At 39.4% G+C, this 15,949-nt stretch overlaps 2 protein-coding genes across 3 annotated transcripts in view; one reads left to right on the top strand and one right to left on the bottom strand.

The window, feature by feature from the left end:
• LOC129720585 (uncharacterized) overlaps positions 1-4,340 on the top strand; it is a 124,528-nt gene extending 120,188 nt beyond the window's left edge. For both annotated transcript variants that reach the window (XM_055672075.1, XM_055672080.1), the window contains 2 exons: positions 543-798; positions 869-4,340. In XM_055672075.1, coding sequence (XP_055528050.1) covers positions 543-798; positions 869-2,418 — 1,806 coding nt within the window. In that variant the 3' untranslated portion in view covers positions 2,419-4,340. The remainder of the gene's footprint in view (positions 1-542; positions 799-868) is intronic.
• Positions 4,341-10,205: 5,865 nt separating this feature from the next.
• LOC129717448 (uncharacterized) lies at positions 10,206-12,228 on the bottom strand. Its single transcript, XM_055667344.1, has 3 exons — positions 11,701-12,228; positions 11,198-11,642; positions 10,206-11,054 (listed from the first exon to the last, which is right to left on the bottom strand). Exons 1-3 carry the CDS (start codon positions 11,948-11,950, stop codon positions 11,024-11,026), a joined length of 726 nt encoding a protein of 241 aa, XP_055523319.1. The 5' UTR covers positions 11,951-12,228; the 3' UTR covers positions 10,206-11,023.
• Positions 12,229-15,949: the final 3,721 nt, after the last annotated feature.

Here is a 15,949-nt window from a genome sequence, read left to right as displayed (position 1 = left end):
TAAACGCACTTTCACGCACCGCGACCGCACTGCTGTAGGGCTGCTGCTTGCTCTCAGCTGCTCTCGAGTTGATAGCAGGTTGGCGTTTGTTTGTGTATGTATGTGGTGTGCGTCTGCTGCCCTTCTCAAACGGGTCCGTCGTCGTCTGGGGCACATTGCACATTGCAGTGTGTCCGGTCTCCCGAAGCCGAAGCGGATTGCGGGGGGTAAAAATGGCAAAAATTGGAAAGCGCATCACACGAGACGAGCCGCCGCGATTGTGGAACGCGTATGTCACTCACTCAGCCGACTGCAGCGGCGGGCAGTCAAACAAAAATGCAATCCACTGTCGCATCGAGAAACGGGAGGTAGAGGGAAAAAAACAGTAAACAGGCACCTGACAGATCTCACTTTTAGCCATTTTTATAGGAATTAGAAAACGATTGCGATCGTAGTAACCAGCGCACTGCACTGGAAAGTGACAAAATTTCACTTTCCCGTTTGTCCCTCTGTACTTTGAACATTGATTGATCTGTTTTTTTTTTTCTGTTTCTTTCGAACAGCTCACGGGGGGCGACGATACGGTGGAGGTGGTTAAATCGATTAGCCCCGGCGAGGAAGTCGAGAAGCGCGAAAATGATCCGGATCAGGTGGCGCTGGAGTCCGTCGACCAGGATCACCAGGGAGCGTCGTCAGCGTCGGTGCATTCCTTTCCGCAGCACATTCCACTTTCCATAGGTCACGGGCCTGGACCCCAGTCGCATGGTCCTCCGCCAGTTGGACCCCATGGGCCACACCTAGGACACGGACCGAGCAGAGGTGAGTTGTGCGATTCTATTTTCTGTGTGTGGTACAGTCCAATCGTTTTCACTTCTCTTTCTCCAAATAGGAGCCCCTCATGGACTGGGCCAACCTTTTGGTCCACCACCTCCTCCGCTGCCGGCTGCTCATGCATATCATGGCCCACCACCACCGCCGCCGCCTCCGAAGCTGCAACCGTCGACCGATTTGGGCCAGGATAAACTCTATGGTGCTCCACCCCCGCTTGCCGGGAACGACCTGTGGTCCTCACCGCTACAGGATATGCCCAAAATCGTTTCACTGGATGTGAAATGCGAAAAGCAGGGCATGAAGGTTTTCGTTCAGTTCGACAAACCCTTCTTCGGCATCATCTTCTCCAAGGGGCACTACAGCAACATCAACTGCGTGCATCTGCCGGCTGGACTGGGCAAGACTTCTGCAACGTTCGACATCGGAATCCACCAGTGCGGCACGGCTGGCAACACGGATAATGCACTGTATAATGGCTACTCGGGAACGGAATCGGGTGCTGGATCGTATTTCGAGAATATTATTGTGCTGCAGTACGATCCTCAGGTGCAGGAAGTTTGGGATCAGGCGAGAAAGTTGAGATGTACGTGGCATGATCAGTACGAGAAAAGTGTGACGTTCCGTCCGTTCCCGGTGGATATGTTGGACGTGATTCGGGCTGACTTTGCTGGTGATAATGTTGGCTGTTGGATGCAGATTCAGGTCGGCAAGGGACCCTGGGCTTCCGAAGTTTCCGGTTTGGTGAAGATCGGACAAACGATGACGATGGTGCTTGCGATTAAGGATGATGATAGTAAGTTCGACATGTTGGTTCGTAACTGTATGGCTCACGATGGTAAGCGAGCTCCGATTCAGCTGGTGGATCAGCGGGGTTGCGTTACCCGACCGAAGCTAATGTCCCGGTTTACGAAGATCAAGAACTTCGGTGCCAGTGCTTCGGTACTGTCTTACGCTCACTTCCAGGCGTTCAAATTCCCCGACTCGATGGAGGTTCACTTCCAGTGTACGATTCAAATCTGTCGCTATCAATGTCCGGAGCAGTGTACCGACCCGGGAGTGTTGGATGTACATCATCTTTCTGGTGGTCCCGAACATCAACAGTACGGTCCTCCGCCACCTCCTCCACCGCCGTCTACTTTGGATGCTCACGTGTATGCGAACCGCAAACGGGATGACCGACGAATCCGTAGAACTCGTGAAGCCGGTGAAGCCCCGGAACAAAAGGAAGATGTCGGAATGAAGCGTATTATTCGTGTGGTAGCACCCGGAGATTTAACCTTCCCAATCGGAAGCCAAAATAGTACCAACGATTCAACGATGATATTCCCAGCTCGGGAGGAAGGTTTAATCTGTATGACAACGCCTGGTTTTACCGTCACGATTGTAGTGCTCCTCTCGATTCTTATCGCCTCTTGTCTGACGTCGGCGTTCCTTTGTGTACGGCTGAAGCCGTTCTCTCTGACTTCGAGGAAGGAGCGTGCGGTAGCCTTCACGAATCCCCGCCTAACTCCTTCGACGGCCTCGATCGTTTCCAGTGGGCCCAGTTCACTGGTAAGCGGTACCCTCAAGTCCACCAAATCTCTCAAGTCGAGAAATTTCTACTCGTAATCGTCGCACGAAGGACGAAGAGGAAGAAAGAACACACAATAGCCAGGTAACAAGAAATACATCACGCACACACACACATCTGTAAGTACAAGGTTCTCAGTGTTGAACACAACCCAAACTTCCCGAACAGCTGAAAAAAAGCACTCATCCTGCACATTATCCGTTTTTCTGGAGAAAAAAAAAACCGACTCTTGGAGAGAGTGCAAACAAACAAAAAAAAGCACACAATCCAACACGTTATACGAATGCTAGAGAAAACAAACAATAAGCAAGAGAAAAAAACACATTTACTAAATTATTTATTTTGTAGGTTAAGTCCAATTAGTCAATCGTTCGAAAGGCAGCCAAGTGACGTTCTGTTAAGTTTTTGTTTGGATTCCCGTCGTTGTTGTTATTGTTTTGTTGTCATTATGTTGAGAAACAATATTAAGAACAAAGTTCATCAGAGCAGGCGAAGAAGCTCGGGCAAAGAAAAAAAAAGAAACAAACAAGCAGACGTGAAACACTTTAAGGGTCAACTGTAGGCAATTACTTATATACATAGGCGTGTGTTGTAAGCGAAAGTTGACAGCGGAATTCACGCACAGGCATCGGGAAATTTTTTTTCGTCCGTGGTCGCGGTCGGAGAGCGGAGAAAGAAAATTCCTGCTCTAGCAATGGGTCGCCATATTTATTTTTAATTACTTTTAAAGGACGCGCGTACGGCGCAGCATGCGCTCGGTTTTTATTTATGCTTTTTTCCCCGTCTTTTGTTGTTAAATTTTTTTTTTTTTTAATGAAGGGTGTCTTTTTCGTTCCATTAATTGATATTTTATCTACGTAATATAACACTGCCTATAGACAATTCCAATGGTTCCACCGTGCACGGTCGCTGCATCTCAGGTCGGCCTATCATGATTCGTTCCAAAGCAAGGGTGGAAAGGAGGGAATAATTTAATTTTTCGGGACTCTCACGTCCCCACCGTTCGCCGCGGTGCGGTAAACATGACAATGCCCTGGAATGCGACGACGGTTCTTCAGCCCTCGCCACAGCATTGTGGAACCATTGAAAATGAGAGAAAACTAAAAACGCAGCAAATGCAGCTTTACTTGCTTAAAGCGGCGCACGCCGCCGCACGTACTTTAATCTCCTATATTTATGCTCACTTAACCCAACAGCACAGGGAGTGAAGACCTCCGTATTTATTTAACCCATTCCGAGCTGTAATCTTGATTACTTATTGAATCAGTGCTAACAAAAGGTAAACTCTCTATTTTTAATAAATACACATATTAACGCTCCTCGCTGGGCCGAAAGAGTCGAGGGACTGCGGTGGTCACATTTTAAAAATGTGACCCCCTCGGGAATCATCATTCTCCTTAACCCGCTAACCCCGTTCCTGTTCCGGCGGCTACTGTTCCGAAAACTTACTTCCCTTACTGTCAAAAAAAAAAAAAAAAAACAAACATTCGGGTCTATTTAGACTAATAATATTTACTGCTAATGATATTTATTTTAGGTTAGTCGAATACTCTGAGCTATTAAATGTAGTGAACTTCAATTGCATTAATCAGACGAAGAAATAAAGGATAAAAATATGTAAGCAATTATATATTTGTGCGAGTAAAATGTATCATATTTATACTGTTGAGAAGATAGTTTTTAAAAGGAAAAAAATAATTAAAACAGAGATCAGTACTAGCACCGTAAGTAATTTATTCTACCTTTAAACCGTTTACTTTTAAACGGCGCCTGTGTGCCCAGGGAGGCTCCATCGGGTGCATTCCAAAACAGGTTCGCAGTTTACATTTCCTCCTCCCCACTTAGAGATACTGCTGTATGTCACACAACCCGAGCTAATGCTCGCTTATAAGCGAGCGGCGGAATCACGGGAAATCACTAGTTTAGTAAATAAATATTGCAATAAAACAAAATATAATAATTTGCATTGCTCCCAGGTGAGGTAGTGATATTGTCACAGCCTTTTGAATGGGTTTCCCAGAAGTCGAAGGTAATATTTTTTTCAGTTTACTAAAGTGGGCATTACGTGGAGTTTTACAGGGATGCGAAAAATGAACGAGAACAGAAGGTATGACTTCTCATCCAGACGGAGCTCGAACTCGCAATCTCCGATGTCTCCGGTATAGCGTTTTCACCTATTGAACTGTTGGGTTGGTAATTTTCTTTATGAATAATTCGCGTTGACGGTGTTGTTAATATTTGTTTGGTTTTTGCATGCGAAAAAGAAGGAAGGAAATATTTTTGCTTTTGTCATCACGCACATTTTGACAATTACATATGAGAGTTCACGTAAATGCGAAAAGCCTTCAAAATCTCTTTCAACGCGAATAACGAATCACTCTCTACTATCGTGTCCCGTTCCAAACATGCTACGATTAACACACTGCTACTACGGCCAATTAGCATTCTATGTGCCCTGCCAAAGTCATTTGAGAAACTGCTGAAGCAACAGATATCATCCTTCATAACGGAAAATAACCTGCTATCAGATTATCAGGCTGGTTTTCGTAAAGGGCAAAGCATTCAAACAGCAGCGGTTCATGTTTATGATGGTCAGGCAAATACACTTGACAAAAAAGGTACGGCCATTTTGTTGCTAGGGGACTTTTCTAAAGCCTTCGACACCCTCCATCATCGAAGACTTTGCTCGAAGCTGGAAACTCAGTTTAACTTTTCCGTTTCAGCTGTTAACCTTATCGAGTGGTATTTGAAGGAACGATTCCAAACTGTTTTCTGCAATCCGAAGTGGGCCAATCAACCACTGGAGTTCCTCAAGGCTCGGTGCTTGGACCATTGCTCTTTTGTTGTTATGTCAACAATTAGCCTTTCGCCCTCAGGTATTGCTCAGTGCAAATGTAGGCAGATGACGTTCAACTTGGTCCCTGAACTTATTATGATGATGAATAAAGATCTCGCAAGAATCATGGAATGGTCTCAGAGGAATCAGTTATTTCTCAACAAATCAAAAAGCATTACAGCCCAAACCAATCTCCTTGTTACTATGGATGGGCAACGTATTGAGTGGACGGAGAATGCGAAAAATCTCGGTTTCATTTTACAGACCGCTCTACTACGAGTCACGCTTGACCGTTATGCCCACGTAAGTCAGTTGCAGCAAAATCTGATCGGATGTCGACTGGTGAAATTCTACGGACACCGCTCATGCGTGTTCTTGCGCAAGCTGATCAGGAAGGAATCTCCATCGATACTCTTCGAGAAGCGGTTGCCATCCCACGGACGTCGTGTGCAGAACCTGATAATTTCTCTCAACAACTCGACTTGCTTTTCCAATTCATTGCACAGTGGGAAATCACTGGCCATCGACCCAAAAATGAAAATGCGAATTTCATTTCAATTGTATTTATCCTATAGTTGTATACTATTGAAGTGTCAGAATCCAAATTTTTAGAGCATTACGACAAAATTCGAATTTTCTATGATTTTTCAAAGTATACTGAGTTAGCGTTTTTCTTGAAAAAAAAAAGCATTGTTGCAAAATTTGCTGGAGCCTCAAGGGTAACTTGAATCTTGATGACGTCTAAGAAAAAGTTGTCTGTAAAATAGTGGAGAATAAATCCTCATCATTCGATAATGTATAATTTCATTGTAATACTCAAAAAAAATTAGGCGAAATCAAAAAATTACGTATTTTTTGCATAAAACAGCGTTTAAAGTTTGGACGGCAGGATTTGGCACTGTTGGCACTAGTTTTAAAAGATAGCTTGGAAAAACCCTTCTTTTGAAGAGAAACAACGAGTGTTCGGTACATATCGCATTTTATAAATGTAAATTTAAATTGCACACTGCAAACCGTCAACAGAATAACAAATGGCTCGCATTAGTTTGTTAATAACAACGTTTTCAAACATGTTTCAGTATAATTGATCACACCATATTCATATTTACAAGTTAAACTCATCTATATTCCGTTTTTAACGCAGTATCAAAAACTAATCATTGTTTATGTTTTGGATCACCAGTACTGAGTACCAAAACCATGTTTTAAGTTTGTATCATACTGCCGTTCTACGCACGTTTCCTAATACAAAGTTCGTAGTGGGGATACAAGGCTTTTTAATCTTTCACGAAAATGATCACGCTAATCTTGTTGTCTTTACACGCAAGTTATGATAGTCGAGATGAAAATTTAGTTGATTGAATAAGTATCAGATGACTTACCATTACAAAGAGGAATTGTTTTTTTAGATTGCCCATTCCTATCATATTTGAAAGTTGTTGGGCTTTTACCATTTTAGCTACCCACAAAAGACAGTTCTTACAATTTTCAATTAGTATGAATCTCATGCATTTATCCTCTCATATGCTCGAAAAGGAAAGCATTCAAATTACAAACCAGCAAACAAGGTTTAGGTATCCCTAACAAAGATATGAACGTATCGCATTTGAATAATCAACCAAAGTGATTTTCGGTACCGACTTTCTGAAACCCGTGATGTAACCAAACGTTGTAAGGAGAAGTTTCTAGTGCTCTGTGGCACTTCCCAAGTTGTAAATATGGGAATTAGTGGTTAGTGGGATGAATTAGAATAGAAAATATCTAATGGGACAAATTTGTGTAGAAAATCATCGATGGGACAAACAGACTTGGTATGGTTTTTCAAGATTTTCAGAACAAACAATGTTATTTTTAAAGTTTTCTCAAAAATATACATGGAAATAGACTTATTGGTGATAAAAAATGAAAATCGACCAAAAGTAACATGGGATAACTATGCGTAGAACGGCAGCATACCAGTCACATGTTAAAATAATCGTGTAAACTCAAACCAAGACATAATAAATCGCCTGCTAATTTCTACAATGCAAATAGTAAATTATTATTTTGATTTTAGAAACTGCATTTTGGAAACTTTTCTTGAATGTATTAAAACTGTGTTGAAAATGAACACAAATATGAAGATGAAGGTGGAAGTGAATAAAAAGAAGAATGCGATGAAAAAAGCAAAGTAATATAGTCCCTTTTAAAAAAAAAAACATAAGTGATTTTCAACACAGAGCAAATTTTTCAATTGATATTTTTTTATTTTCTTTATAACTAAATGATATTTTTATGTTTTTTTTATTGCATATGAAAGTCCTTCAAGCATCATGCATTTTATTTTGCAAAACATTGGAACCGGCGTAAAATTTTCCTCATATAATATATGAGCAATTCTCGCTGAAACTAGGCCACTAGATGCACAAGGTCTTTCAAATTTGATATAAATGCACATAGTTTTTAGAAATAGAGAAAAAATGATAATGCCATTTTTGTTTGATCGAATTTGTTGACCCCTTGGTCACCAAGGGGTGAAACAGTTTTCAGAAAAGTTGAAATTTTGACAATTCTTGATGTGTTATTTGAGCTATATCTCTAAAATTCGTTATGTGAAGTACTACAAGTAGCACTTTTCTGTAAAGAGGAATGATAGGGTTTTCATTTTAAGTAATCAGAATTCAGGCCGCCGTCTTGAATTGGGCCGCCATCTTGGATTATATCAGAAAAATGCAATTTCGACCGGGTTCGCAACTACCGATTTTCGATCTGAGACCAGCATTGGAAAGCTGAGAAAAAATGCTAAAAGATGCAAGAAAAAAATTAGGTGAGCATCAGTGTTAACCCATCAATTGAACCTATTTTCCAAGTCGAGTATTAAAATATTCAACGTACACCGCGTGATCAACGTAGTAACCTGTCTACTGCGACCCGCTACTGTTTTTTTTTTGAGTTTAGTGAGAATAATGAATACAACACTAGCATGTTTGATACTAACAAGGCGATAGGTTTTTTATTGCTGAGCAGTTCCATAAAAAATGTCCCAGTTTTAATATTTTATTTAACCGTTATGTACTCGGCAATTTTAACACACGTAAGTACTCGGCAGGGTACCCGGGTACCCACAAAATGAAATGCTTCTTGCTTTTTCATTTCTTGACCGATTTTCGATCTTGACCCGTCAAAAGATTGGAAAATTTGTCTATATTTTTAAAAATTTGAATCTTCGTAAACATTGTTCTCACAAACATTGTTTGTCTGATGATGAAAAATGATTTATTAGGAGCATTCCATAAGTTTTAGCTGGCTGAGTTGAGGTTATCCTCGTTTTTTAAAGCAATAAAGTCTGAAAAGGTACCCGGGTACCCTGCCGAGTACATAACGATTAAATTGTCATTTTTAATTTCGCTGAAACTTTGCATAGATATTTTTATAGGCAAAAGGTGTCATTTTGTGCTATTGTTTTAATTTTTTAGAGTAAGACTTATTTTTTAGAAGCTATTGAAAATGCTTTTTTGGGAAGGTATTGATGATGACAAATATTTTTAGGGCCAGAACGGTTTGTTTGATCGGTATGACCTCTTCGATAAAGTTGTAGATAATAATTTTGTCTTTCTGAAAAAATATACACTCTATAACTTTTTCTTTGGTTGCAATGTTGAAATAATCCTTTGTTAGGTATCGGCTCTATTATCGTCAAGTTTTATCGTCAAATAAATGATGTCGTAAAGCGTTAATTTTTTGCATGATGGTTCTTCATAATGCAGAGCATCTTCCTACAAAATATTAGTTCTCTATGTCTTCATTAACCCCCCGGCAAAACTTGACGATAATTTTACATTTTTTTAAATTTGATTTTCAAAAAAAATTTGTTTAAGGTGTAGATTTTATCGGAGACAAAAATATTATCTACAACTTTATAGAAGACGTCATACCGAACAAACAAACCATTTTGGCCCTGAAAATATTTGTAATCATCAATACCTTCCCAAAATAGCATTTTTAATAGCTTCACAAAAATGAGTCGTGTTGCAATAAATTAAAGCAGCAGCACAAAATGGCATTTTTTGCGTATAGAAACGTCTATGCAAAGTTTCAGCCAAATTAAAACGACAATTTAAATAAAATATTAAAACTGGTACATTTTTGTGGAACTGCTCAGTAATAAAAAAAAATTATCGCTTTGTTAGTATCAAACATGCTAGTGTTGCATTCATTGTTCTCACTAAACTCAAAAAAACAGTGGTGGCGTACTAGTTGTAGCATCAATCGATTACGATATATGGAGCTAGTAGGGTTATAACATGTGCATCCACTTGATCTCAATAGACAGGTTACTAAGTTGATCGCGCGGTGTACGTTGAATATTTTAATACTCAGCTTGGAAAATAGGTTAAATTGATGGGTCAACACTGATGCTCACCTAATTTTTTTTTTTTGCATCTTATAGCATTTTTCCTCAGCTTTCCAATGCTGGTCTCAGATCGAAAATCGGTAGTTGCGAACACGGTCGAAATTGCATTTTTCTGATATAATATAATCTGATGATTACTTCAAATGAAAACCCTATCATTCCTCTTTACAGAAAAGTGCTACTTGTAGTACTTTACATAACGAATTTTAGAGATATAGCTCAAAAAATACATCAAGAATTGTCAAAATTTCAACTTTTCTGAAAACTGTTTCACCCCTTGGTGACCAAGGGGTCAACAAATTCGATCAAACAAAAATGGCATTATCATTTTTTCTCTATTTCTAATAACTATGTGCATTTATATCAAATTTGAAAGACCTTGTGCATCTAGTGTCCTAGTTTCAGCGAGAATTGCTCATATATAAAAAACATTGAAATTCCACTAGCATCAAGAGTATGCATTTTCATGCAAAAATAAAATCAAATTCGGACTCAGCGTTTAAAAATTACATAAAAACCATGTATTTTCCATGATTTAGACATTTTTTTGCTTGGCCAGCATTTGTATGGAGTCACCCCACTGTGCACTGTGCAACGGTTTCGAAAGTTACCATGTGGTCTAATCTTGACTATTTTACATATATTTATGAATCTTCCCCTCTAGAATTTTTTTTTTCATATGTTTTAATCTGATGTTAATGCGTGTAGTGACATATTTTTCAATCACACTTCGGGAAATTGGTTTTTAAGTTTCGGAACAGACTTTTTTTCACATTTTCGACGTCTCTAAACACGGGTATCTCTCCATTCTCCCCACCATTGTGAATCCAGTCGAAATACGCGTTCATTCAGTTCGATAAATCGAACTATTCCTGCGATGGTTCCACCAGCCCACCTCCTGAGAAATCCTCCGTATAGTTGTCTTCTGATTTCTCAATCAACTGATAATGTATTATCCAAGCTCAGGGTGATTTTTGTTCAAGCGTCGTGCCAAATACCCAGATACATATTCCACACCATCCTTTTCTTCCAAGGTCTGTTCCTCTGTTCGGTATTCCCATCGATCGTCTTCATAGCTAGCATCAGCTGAAGCAATTTCGCTCTGCACGTTTACGGTAACCTTCGATCGCATTTGCTCAATATCGCTTCTTCTTCTGAACAATCTGGTCATAATGTAGTTTTCGTCAACTAATATGTTCTGAGTGTTTTGGTTGACTTTAAGCTGCTGATTCAAATTTTTGCCGAGAATTATTAAACGTAATCGTTCCAGCGCTTGCATCGGGGATGGATGGTCTTGTGATCCACTGTTCAAACGAAGTGTAGCGAAAAGATTTTCCACACAATCGTGATTTAACTTGTAATTCATCAATATCATATTCATGTTTCATTTGAATTAGGAGATGTTTGAGCGATACTATCGAAACCAAAACTGCTTTTTGAAACACCTGCAGGTGGAATTGCATATGAAGTTCAGTATAAGATTTTTCTATTTGAATACATTCAATGTTGGAGGTTATTCCACTATTCACTATTCACATTTTAGCAATTTTCTAGTGAAGTGAGTATCGGAATGAACCCTATATTTTACCTGTAAATGTGTGGAGCTGGCAACTTATGGTTACTTAATGTTCTGATATTTTTCATTAAATCAGCCATATCGTCGAGAATCTTATCTTGGCGTTCAATATCCATTCTATAGCATTTTTTAGATGAGATGGACTGATTGATTTGATGAGAATTAAGAACATCGAACCATGAGTTAACCTTGTCGATAATTTCTGCCAATAGTTGCGCTTCTTCATATTCACCGAAGTGTCTCCGTAGATTCACAGCAGTCGTATGACTAAGCAACTCAGCTGCTAGTCTTACATTTTGTCTTTCTGCCCCGCTCACCGTTGCGTGCTTAATGCTCAGTTTGAACAAGGAGTTATGTTCTTGATTTTTAAATTCTGGGCTTGTGTTGGAATAAGGAGATTTTAGTGTAGAGGCCTTTTCAACTAACTGTAGCAAAAACTTTTTCGTAACCAATCGATCTGTAAACCGAATAAACGTATTACGTTAAAATGTTAGCTCCATGGAGAATGAATTTACCTTTATAAAAAAATCCTTTCTCTAATATCCAATTCCTTATTAGTTTAAGCAAATGACGAGCGTCTCGGAAAAAATAAATATTTTTTGATGTGACGGGATGTTTCATCACCGTTCGTTCCGCCGAATAGCTAATGCCGATTTTCTTCCACAGTGATAGATTGCTACCACCACAATCGTGGACACAAGCTACTACTGAGAATCCAATATCGTGAAAACGGGTGATTAACTCATTAAGTACAATGGTACTCATTGGCTGATCAAAATCAGCATAGACAGGTTGCTTTCATTTACCGAATAGTCCACGTGCTGACACTACTTGCATCTCCTTATGCGGTCCAATTACTTTGTCATGTCGCCTGTCGTACTCCACAGTGCTTCTCACAGATACTTCGTCGTATGCCAAAACCTCCACCCTTTCTCTGGAAGTCATGTGTTTTCCGACTATGCTCAAGAATGAAAATACATCAGCAATAATTCCTTGATTCATTCTGATGCATGAGGCCCATTCACGGAGACTTCTTAGAATCGGCAGTGGTATCTTCATTTCGTTACGAACTATTTGGTAAGCCAGTTGACTATGATATCTATATTGAAAGTAAAACACGAGGTCTCATGTTGAAAGTACAATCGATTATTTTAACAATGAGCAATTCTCGCTGAAACCGTCCCATTGGTGACATAAGGTCTTTCAAAAAGGATATTTTTATGACTAAATGATTGAAAGTAGCGAAAAAATGAGAAAACGACTTTGGTTAGTTCATATTAATGGACTCCTCGGGCACAAATCAGTTAAACGGTTTTTACAAAAATTGATTTTTGAGCAATTCTTAACTTTTTTATTGATTTATTTCTCTTGAATTTGTCATTGAACTCCCCCCCCCCCCGCATAATCAATAACCATAAAACGTGCCCTACAACTAGTTCGGGATATAATCCAGACTGTATGGTGAATCGTTAAACCATATGGATTATCATCCGTTTATGGTTATTGATTATGCGGGCCTGCAACCAACACATTGTTTTAAAGAGGAATGATAGAGCTTTTATTTGAAGTAGGAAAAAATTGGCCGCCATCTTGGATTTCATCAGAAAAATGTGTTTTTGAGCAAGTTCGCAACCACCGATTTTGAATTTGACATCACCTGAACTGTTTGAAGCTCGATTTTGAAAAGTGACCAGAATGACAAGATAACCTCAATGCTCACCTAATATTTTGAATGTATCTTAAAGCATTTTTTCTTAGCTTCCCAATGGTGATGTCAAATTTAAAATCGTTGGTTGCGAACTTGCTCAAAAACACGTTTTTCTAATGAAATCCAATATGGCGACGAGATCCAAGATGGCGGCCAATTTTTCCACTTCAAATGAAAGCTCTATTATTCCTCTTCAAAACGATGTGTTGGTTGCAGGGGTTTCAATGACAAATTCGAGAGAAATAAATCAATAAAAAGGTCAAGAATTGCTCGAAAATCAATTTTTGTAAAAACCGTTTACCTGATTTGTGCCCGAGGGGTCCATCAATATGAGCTAACCAAAGTGGTTTTCTCATTTTTTTTGCTACTTTCGATCGTTTAGACATAAAAATATCCTTTTGAAAGACCTCATGTCACCAGTGGGACGGTTTCAGCGAGAATGGCTCAATGCTATTGGGGAAAAACAGCTTTATCTTTGTATCAATTGTGTTGACAGTTCATGGTGTAAGATGTGGCAATAAAGAGATATAACGATAGGCTTTTAAAGCTGAAAAAATAGCTAAATGAGAATATTTTTGCTGTTGTTTCAAATCTATTTACTACAGTATGCAAATGTATGTATTTTACAGCTAAAATACCTTAATGAGAACGCCAAAGCTATTTCCATACAACTTTTTTCTTTTCTCCCAAAATTAAGAAGGCTTCTGAAGTTTATTATTTACGTGACTTTGCGCAACTGAACGGACGTCTTCCATTGAATTTCGAAGGGTTTCTATTCTGCTAGTCAGATCGGAAAACTGACTATCTTTATCCATGTTTGAACATTGCAATTTTTGTATTTCTAAGTCTCTTTCGCTGAGCTACCTGACTAAACAGACATAAAAGTAATTGATATGAAAAATTCAAAAATATTCCAAACCTTCAATTGTAAACTTCGGATGGTATTTCTCAGATCAAAAATGGCGGATTTTAGCTGTTTAATTGTTTGGGGTGCTTCGTAAATAGGCTTCTTCTCACCAAGCGGATTGGCGCTGTTTTCAATTATAGTGCTGGGTATGACGGATCTTTCTGACAATTCAATTGCGTCCGCTAAAACATCCAGGCCACATTTCCCATAAAACTGGCAATCAAGTTCTAAAACATCATTAGTTTCTTCGACGAAACTGTTATTTTGAATCCACTGAACACAGTTTATTGCATCTTCGGTTTCCTGAAGTACTGTACGTTGTTGTGAAGCGATGTCCAATACTTGACTCACACGCTGGGCGCAGTAAACGATTTTATCCATTGGTACTACAGCCTACTCACACGCTGGGCGCAGTAAACGATTTTATCCATTGGTACTACAGCATCTTCTACAATGTTAACTACCAATTTGTTGTTTTTTTTATCGCTGCGGTTGTCCAATACTGGTGAATGTGGCCAATACTGGTGAATGCAGCTATTAGTTCCGCCTGTGCCTTACGTTTACCTCGCAGACTTCTATCAGACGGATCTCCATCAGCTAGCGTACGAATAGTTGGAACGGCTGAAAATTTTATTTTGACTGTAAGACCAGAGTACGTATTTAAGTGATTATTACTTTACCATTTTTAACTAGACACGGTCGATGACCGACAAGATACCGGCATTCGAAGTCTTCTGGTTTGAAGTGCCGGGAACATCAGTTGACAACGGCAACCCACAAAACTGAGCCCACTTCTTTCGGATTGGCTCATGCCGCGGAAAACTATGCATACTCACTGTCAGTTTTTCTTTCCGTATCTTGTATGATGAAATATCACACGATTTAACTAAACAAAACGGCATTTCAAAACTTATGCAGTGCACTCAACTTCATAGAAATAAACGAATTTCAATTTGCAACTTAAAAGAAATGAACACACTTCAATTTTCAAAACAAACTTTGTGACGTAAAATCCCCGAGCGCTTTGATCGAAATTTATGTTGGGCGTGTACATATAGGAAGCATGCAACATTTTCACCAATACGATGGTAGGCATCTGCCTAGCCTCTGCTCTAATAATATTGACACTACACTGCATTACCTTCGAATGCACTGGTTGCTGCGATTTATATATAATATGACTAACATTTATATATTAGCCAAGTTTTAAAAAAAACTCGCCTATGAAATATTTCCAACATCACGAACCTTGATTCGAATCCATTTAGCAACATTTTTGATAAGGTATAATAAAATTCGACATTAATCGAAATTTTGACACTGTGCGGCGGTTACCACCGGACAAGATGTGTTTGTTAAAGTGTGTTTTTGTATCAGTAGTATCATGAGAAAAGAGGGAACCAGTTCTAAGGGGCCTTTTAACCCTGAATGTTGTTGTTACCTTCAACTTACGGGTATCGAAGGCCAAGTTGCGTTGTGAGTTGCTGGCCACATAACACAACTTTGCAGATAGTGGTTCAACCTTATTGTACCGTAATATCGTAGATGGTACAGGCAAGGGACCTCATTCACGATAATTTCCCTTCTATTCTAAAGGCTTCCGACTTCCTGCGAGACGGGCTAGAGTGTCACAGTCTGGGAAGAAAGCATTACCGTCGCCATTAATTTTGTCATCTGATTGTACGCGCTTGGAGGAGTTGAGTTTTGTAGTGTCCGGTATAGCATTCGTAAAATTAAACAGAATATGAGACCTGATCATAATAATGGTACCGCTTCTTTGTACTGCTCTCCGTACTGCACCTTCCCAGGTAATGTCGCACAGCAGGTACGTAAACCCGTGACTTCTTTGTGACGTTCAACAGCACAAACGGATCTAGGATGGCATGAATCAGTTTCATCAGTTTTGTTGAGATCAAGTTCAGGTATAATTTGTTGTTACTCACTGCGCCTAACTGAATCGTACACCATCCTGAAATCTGCAAACATTGACTTCTCTGAACTTGTCAAAGATTAGACGCGAGGTCCGTTGTAGATCACCTTACTAATAACCACAGTGGCAAAACAATTATTTTCACCTCCAAAAACTTGTTCAAAGTCAGCGGATTCGTAGTTTGTTCCATTGACCGCTTTGTAGAACTTTTGTTTCGTG

Source organism: Wyeomyia smithii, chromosome 1, assembly GCF_029784165.1.
Source record: "Wyeomyia smithii strain HCP4-BCI-WySm-NY-G18 chromosome 1, ASM2978416v1, whole genome shotgun sequence".
Taxonomy (NCBI): Eukaryota; Metazoa; Arthropoda; class Insecta; order Diptera; family Culicidae; genus Wyeomyia; species Wyeomyia smithii.
The sequence above is the reverse complement of the archived record's forward strand: the minus strand, read 5'-3'. Positions and strand labels throughout refer to the sequence as shown.

What these genes read in the sequence shown, in the direction of transcription:
- LOC129717448 (XM_055667344.1), bottom strand. Translation starts at nt 11,950, where the DNA reads ATGAGTACCATTGTACTTAATGAGTTAATCACCCGTTTTCACGATATT. An exon ending in GAAAGGATTTTTTTATAAAG is followed by an intron (nt 11,643 to 11,700) that starts GTAAATTCATTC and finishes TTCGGTTTACAG; the next exon opens with ATCGATTGGTTACGAAAAAG. An exon ending in CCAGCTCCACACATTTACAG is followed by an intron (nt 11,055 to 11,197) that starts GTAAAATATAGG and finishes TTCCACCTGCAG; the next exon opens with GTGTTTCAAAAAGCAGTTTT.